The sequence below is a fragment of the Pezoporus flaviventris genome, unplaced genomic scaffold (genome assembly GCF_033815535.1).
Source record: "Pezoporus flaviventris isolate CSIRO_AGI_PZ_B2104156 unplaced genomic scaffold, CSIRO_AGI_Pfla_v1 ptg000015l, whole genome shotgun sequence".
In the NCBI taxonomy this organism is placed as follows: domain Eukaryota; kingdom Metazoa; phylum Chordata; class Aves; order Psittaciformes; family Psittacidae; genus Pezoporus; species Pezoporus flaviventris.
The window spans coordinates 23807213-23814957 of NW_026892563.1; the positions used below are offsets into that span (position 1 = coordinate 23807213).

The following is a 7745-nucleotide window of genomic DNA, read 5'->3' on the forward strand; positions in this document are numbered from 1 at the left end:
ATTACAGCTGAACTTTCATTATAAATAACTAAGTAGTACGGCAGTGGAGACTATGCCGATACATTAATGATGCCTCATTGCATGACAGGAGCTATATTCCAAGGAGACATATTCCACACAAAGACACTGAAATGAGAAGGATCAGGCCCCTCTTACTTTTTACACAATAAATCCACACCTGTCTTTTTACTTCCTTTTCCCTTAAATCACCTTTCTATTTTCACTTAAATCTTATCATCTTGACTTTACTGGCATTTTCCCAAGTGGGAGCTTGTAGTTTCAGACCTTAATCCTGAGCATTCAACTTAAATGCTAGTAGTTTAGAACAAGATAACCTCTTGGTGTCAAACCAATTCAGTACAACAATCAGACTGAAAACATATTTTTGGAACTATGAACCAGTTGATTAACAAATAGCAAATAAGTAAGTTCTCTAACATAAATGCAGCCTCAAACTAGCATGCATAGTGTAGCAAAAAAATGCAGATTATATCATATTTTTACTTTTTTATTATTTAGATTAAAAAAATAAAAGATCAGTTTTCTGAGTCTATGAGCTGCAGCATTCCTAATGACATCTTATGCCTACTATTCTTTGGATATTCCATAATAATTTTCTAACTGGGACCAATATTAATTGCCTGGTGGGCAGTCAGCAATATTTTTCACAGTGTTTAAAAAGACAGAGTAATTTAGTTAATGTATTTTCCTCCTCTGCACTACTGTCTGATTAATTCTTCATACATAATGCATTATAAGCCTAACATAAAAAATTGACCATGTATTTCTAGAGTCTGGATATTTAAGATAGCATTACTATGCCAAAATTTTAAGCACTTCTGCTACATTCTATTTGTTTTGACAAAATGTGCAAATGCTATGAATTACCATGAGGTTAAAAATTAGCATTTTACCTAACATATTTTTCAAAACTTTCATTAATCATTCATAATTGTGAATTCCTTGCAACTTCTAGGAGGCAATTAAAACCATCTCAGTGGAAAGCAGTTCTTGGCTTGTATGACCAATCAGATATGACACAGCCTTCAACAGTAGTTCAAAACATTGATCAAATAATTATAAATCCTCATTACACAAGATCTACAAAAGATAGTGATATTGCTCTCATGCACTTGCAATACGAAGTGCAATATACAGGTGAGTTGCTCTTTTCCCATAAAGCAGATTTACTCTATTATGCAAAACTCTGTGTTAAGCACATGAGGGTGATGGGGTGGTCGTACATTTTTTTACAATCTAATCATTCTGGAGGCAGTCCAGTACTTCCTGGCTATCTTGCCCAAAAAGCAGGCTTGAATTAATGAATATTTTCTTATGTGACTTTATAAAAACCTGAATACAGGGAAAAGGTTGAAATTGATTGCTTGTTTCTTATTCACAGATTATATACAACCTATCTGCTTACCAGAAAAAAATCAACACTTTTTACCAGGAATTAACTGCTCCATTGCTGGATGGGGTACTATTATGAGTGAAGGTGGGTCATTTGCTCGGAAAATTATGATAGGCATGAAGTCATGAAGGAAAGCTTGCTCCTGATTCCACAGGGGTTGCTAAAGTAAAATAATTTAAAGAGATACTCCCCCATATAAAAATTTGGGAACTATCCCCCTCCACTGCTTCTTCGCCAAAGCAAAATAAATTATAACTTACTTGTTCAAAAATATATACATACCTAAGATAATTGAATCATGAAAAAACCTTGTTGCATCCCCTTAGAATTTATGATGACAACTTTTCTCAACATGGAATACATACATCTTTTTTCCAGGTATTGGGTGGGGGAGGAGGAAGATTAGTCTTTCTGACAATGGGCAAACAGTTTTCCCCAGAAGCCAAGCACACTGACTGTATTGTGAAATCTATGTTCTGTTTGTATATCATATGCTCCAGATTTGAAGTCTCTATGAAATAATAAACATGCCATTTCAGTTCCACAGTTACTTGTATGCATTCACTTCTACATTTTCCGAATAAAATTGCATTTAAAATTTTAAAAGTTTAAATACTCAAAGTGAGGATAATTCAAGCTCCTAAACCCTTTATTATCCCTTATATCTCCCCACAGTGAGTTCATAGTCATTGATTTTAGTAATCTTGATTTAATTATAACCAAATTCAGTCCCATTACACAAGTGAAAGCTAGGATTCAATTAATGAGCAATGTTCAATCAGTGACTGTGTTACAGGCTTATAAACCTGAATAGTACAGCAGTGAGGCAGTTTCCTGCTGCTCCATAGCGTGCCCAGCATGCTGGAACAGAAAAAAAGCCATCAGAATTCTGAGCAGGATGTACATATTTATTACAGCAGGTAACTGTACTTTGTATTTTCATCAGGTCCCACTTCAGATATGTTGCAAGAAGCAGAGGTCCCTCTCATTTCAAATGAAAAATGCCAACAACAGATGCCAGAATATCATATTACTAATAATATGATCTGTGCAGGATATGACAAAGGAGGAGTAGATTCTTGTCAGGTAAATACAAGTGACTCATTTCGTACTTGCATAGACCACACCTCATTACTGAATAAAATGCTTCCTAATCCTCCAATCATTAAAACCAGGACAATCACTTCACCAATGTAATTTCTATTCACAGTATTTTTCCCATTTGATACTCTATCAGGATAAAAGTTGAAAAGGTAAAAAGCAATTTTTGGTCATCTTGACATAAACAGCCTTGGAGGAAGATAAATATGAGGACTGGAAATTTTCTGTACTAAGCTTTCACTAAGCTTTGAATAATTCCTGCTTAGTAATTCCATGAAGAAAAAAAGGACATGCTTAAGGAAAAGCAGAGTACAGAGAAACAAATACCAAATAAACTGAAATCTCAGAAATGTTTCCCAAAGGGACAGATCAATGATGCCTTTCCCCAGAATCTGTAGACTCTGGAGACCTTGTGTAGGTGGAAGCCACAGTATTTTGGAGAGGTTGCCTTTCTGCATTGTTCTTTTCCTGGGTACCTAGTTTTATCCATTCCAACTCTGGTTACAGCGCACTGTTCCCTTTGAGGATTTAGTCAGAGCTAGCTGTCACATAATTCTTCCAACAATATGGAGTCTGTGGCATGGAGACTGGCTGGGTCTCATCAAGTCTAATGAGCTCTCCCATGTAATTGCAACTGCCTTGCCCTGGTGACCTAAGACTTCATCAGGTACAGTGGCTTTGGCTAGTTTAGTCTAGAAGGAGTGTATGCAAGCCCAAATTTACTTGCCATTCCTTCAGCCTCTGTGGCTTTCCTCTTTCCTTTTTTCCTTCTGAACCTCATAATAAAAAAAAAAAAAAAAAATCAGCTTAGCACACAGGATGACATAGAGTACAAGTGACCAGCATTGTGATCAACGACCATTCAACCATGAGCAAAGATGAACAAGTCCTAATAGTGCTTCAGCCTTTAGGCTGCTGTCACAGCCTTTGAACATTTGCAGACACCCTAGAGTTACAGGCAGAAGTCTTTTAATGCTCAAGTCTCTGCAGATCTCTCCTATAAAGATCCATTCACAGGGCTATGAAAAGACAGAGATAATACTGGATAGACAATACCCAACTAACTTGATAGACAACAAAAAAATAGTCCTTGCTTTCCTTCTCATCAAAACAAAGACACTCATGGCTGACTCATCACCTGCTCTGGCTGTGGGATGAATCAATTTGGTCTTCCACATTCAATTGCAATGCTACATCTGCTAAACTATTGAGAAGTTCAGCAGATGTCCTTGAGAAAAGGACACCTCCTATTCTGGTAATATTGCAATTTTTTCTCTAAATCTGAAGTTCAGAAAGTCTGGGGTGACCAAGAATATAACTGCATGTTGTCTGAATAGGTTTAATTAAAAAATAATCCTACACATTTACCTAGGCTTTGTGAAAGATGAAAGGCTAAATTTAAAAGTAAGAAGCAGAAAAATAATTTGAAACCCAGTCCTGTACTGAAAAACTGGTAAGAGCTTAAGTTCATATTCTTTTAAAAAAAAGGGAAAAAAAAAGGAAGAAAAAAAAAAAGAAAAAAGAAAAGAAATCTATTATCTATCTCAAGAATTCTTCCACATGCAAGTATTCATATTGATCTCGCTTCAGGTGCCCAAGACAAACAGGTACAATTAAGGATCAACACAAACAAAACAGCATAAACAGGCTGTGCTTCAGAATTCACAGTGTTCACTTTTAACTTCTGAATTTCATATTGCAGGGAGATTCAGGTGGCCCTATGACATTTGAAGATGGGGACAAATGGTTTTTGGTTGGTGTAACATCATTTGGCTACAAGTGTGCACTTTCCAAACGACCAGGAGTGTATGTTCGAGTCACCATGTTTGTGGACTGGATCAAAGACATTATCTATTAGCATGATATTATTAAATGATAAAAATAGAACTTCAAGGTTGAAAATAAGCCATTAGATAACAATGTAAACCAGACTGGCATTTCAACCTTACAGTTAGAGAAACTGAATAAATATTTAAATTTCAGGGAGGAAAACATTACTATTTGAGAACTCCATTACCAATTGAGAGTAATATTCCAAATCAGATGCTATGATTTTTTTAACAAATAGTTTTATCATTTTACTTTTTCTATGAGACCATGAGGAAACAGTTTCTTTGAACATGAGTGTATTAAATGCATAGTGAAGGGCTTTACAAACCATGGGCAGTAAAATAAAAAAAGTTTGTAAACTGCAAATGCTTTGTTGAAAAATCGTCTAGATAGTTAATTCCAGGCCAAACAATACACAGTTTTATGTTTTACACTGTATTTTTCAATGTATATTTTCATTCCAATGAATAGTCAACTCTTCTCAGTAATCTCACCACTCATCAAAACAAAGGTATGTTATCCGTTTAAACTGGGCTCATGGGATTTCTTCTGTTTTGTCTATTACAAAAAGCTCTGGAATGAGGTTTATGGATTGTGCACAAAAACTGATCATATATCATACTGCTTTCTAATGAACAAACTGAATGTAAGCCAAAAGTTCTCTCTTGTGTAATGTGTTGGAATTAATAAGAGTTAAATAAGGATTGAACATAGCTTTTTAGTTTTCTTTTTAAGAAAGTGCTTTGGCAATTATTCAAGCAATTACAGATATGTGCTTGTGTACATCCAAGCAGAGACTCACAATACTACAACGTCCTCTTACAAACAGTAATGTCTTTTAAAAACATCTGACAATAATGAGTACCAGCTATTTCTAGTGAATAAAAGGTAATAGAGTTCCTTCAATATGCTTCTCTGTAGTGATGACTTTAAATACTGAGTTTGTGCTTTGTATAAAAACTATCATGATAGCTGAACTATCCAAAAAGGAAAGAATACAATGGAAATGGTTTCATCTTCTTGAGCTCTTTTCTAAATAGGTTTCTATTAAAATATAAACATCTATTTGTTGAAATGCCTTAATGTAATCATGTTTTAATGTTTGTGCAATATGATGCATTTCCTTTATTTCTGTTTTAGAGTAGTGTAGGATATTTAATATATTTTTAATTCCAAAGTACTACATGAAAATACAAAATGCATTCTAACTTAGCGTGTATATGTAACTACAGATATAGACGTATGATTTTTTTGTAAGTACTTAGTAGTACACTAAATGCAGATATGAAGTGCTCAGAACAAAAGGCTAGCTTACAAACACAGGTTGGCAGTCATTGATAAAATAATTAACAAGTCCCAAACTGTTTTCAGGTCTTCATAAGCATTAGAGGACTAGGTCCAGACCAAAATGTTTATCAATACATTTGTGACCACAAGGAAGACAGACAGTTGTGATTAAGCCAGAAAGAAAATAAAAGGTATTTTAGACACCTTCTTTTATATAAACAATGCAGCTTTTAACATTAAAATGTTAAAGCTGTTAATCCTAGCTTTCACGGTGGACTTTCTCCTGTTACTCTCCTTCACTTGAAAAAAGCCACTGAAAATCAAGTGCATTTTGCTATCACTGTAAATTGATTTGGTGAGGTGCTCCTACCCATGGCAGGGAGGTTGGAACAAGATGATCTTAAGGTCCTTTCCAACACTAACTACACTATGATTCTACGATAAGGCAATTAACGTTAAAATGCTTAATTAAAATGTGACATGATTTCTGCATTCTTTACCATACATCACTATTGTAAATTGTGTTTCAGTCTGTTAATGAAATACGAGAGCCAACTCAAAGCAGAACCAGTTACTAGAAAACATGCTTCCCAAAAAGACAGTAATATAATTCTATTTACACATATTTTTGCTTCGCAAAATGCAAAGCATCAATGTATTTTGAGGTATACATTAATAAACCATCCCATCAGACTAAAAAAATTCCTATTATAAACTGGTATAGAAATTTATATGTAATATAGACTAGTATGACTAAAAATAAATTTTTCATTTCATCTAACTTACGTCTACATAAAACTAACATAACAATCAACCTCATTCTGGCCTTCATTCAGCATCCATGACTTCAGTGGCTTGCATATTAACTTGTGGAGAAACCAGTCATTACTGTGTTGGAACATGAAAATAATCCATGCGGCCCACAAGTTGCTCTTCCAAAATGCTTTGAAAGAGAGGTCAGAAGCTTGATACTGATTTACATTGCTTGCACCCAAAAAGGTTAAAAGATTAAAGAAGGACTCAAGTTGCTCTCTCAAATGCTTCTTGCACAATAGAAAAACAATAGAAAAATAATAAAAATTCTCTTCCCATGGGAAAATAGGGGTGGTGGGAGTATAAAGTCTGTAAAATAGCAAAGTGAAGCCATGCCACCCGAGGACTAGCTATGGTTTACTGTTCATCCTTCTGTTCCTTGCCTCACTTACTGCTGTCATTTGGAAGAGATTCAGAGAAGGGAATGTGTTAAAGGGAGTTAATCCTTCAAGACTGTAAAAAGAGCTAAGTTTTTTACCACAAATGTTCCCAGAAAAGAGGAATCTCTTGCCCTCACTTGACTTAAGCAAAGCTTAAATCAGGATAAAACCAGTTCTGGTCTTGGTACAGAATCATAGTATTTTCTCTCTATTTACAATCACTACAAAAGATATTGAAGTAGGGGATTGTGCAATGGAGTTGTGATTGACTGGAAAAACTAGAGAATATTTGACATAGGAATAGCAATACTTAATGAATACAGAAGACAGCTTCTTCAAAAAGCAAGTTGAAACAGGGCATAACAGTAAATGCTATGCTTCAGCAATAGCATGGATACCATTAGTATTACTGGTATTGAACTTTACATTTTATTTTTTTTCTTTACTCAGAGAAATTGATACACATTTGTCTCTGAAGTCAAAGCTGTGATCAGCATCAGCTAGCACAGCTTAGGCAATCCAAAGAGCAATACAGTTTTGCTTCTGTTTGTCTCTCCCCAACTTCCACCCAGTGGTATTTTTGAATCTGTGTTAATGTAAAACAAGCTGGCTTGAACTTGTGCTTTTGAACTCTTGCTGCAATTGCAGAAAACCTCTTAACTTTCTGCTACAGCACCAGATTGTCACCAACAAATCAGCCAGAGTGCTATTGCTGCCACCCCAAGATCTGCTCCTAATGAATAGTAAAACCTCTTAACTTTCTGCTACAGCACCAGATTGTCACCAACAAATCAGCCAGAGTGCTATTGCTGCCACCCCAAGATCTGCTCCTAATGACTAGTAAAACCTCTCTTATGGCTCAGAAAGCTCTTAAGGAACCAAAGAGAATGGACATTAGTAATGTTAATAATAATTTTTAA

At 35.1% G+C, this 7745-nt stretch overlaps 1 protein-coding gene across 1 annotated transcript in view; it reads left to right on the top strand.

Annotated features, from left to right (window-relative positions):
• Positions 1–4673, top strand: part of TMPRSS15 (transmembrane serine protease 15) — a 53527-nt gene extending 48854 nt beyond the window's left edge. The window contains exons 24-27 of the mRNA XM_061454422.1: positions 977–1158; positions 1403–1498; positions 2361–2500; positions 4218–4673. Coding sequence (XP_061310406.1) covers positions 977–1158; positions 1403–1498; positions 2361–2500; positions 4218–4373 — 574 coding nt within the window. The 3' untranslated portion in view covers positions 4374–4673. The remainder of the gene's footprint in view (positions 1–976; positions 1159–1402; positions 1499–2360; positions 2501–4217) is intronic.
• The last annotated feature ends 3072 nt before the right edge of the window (positions 4674–7745 follow it).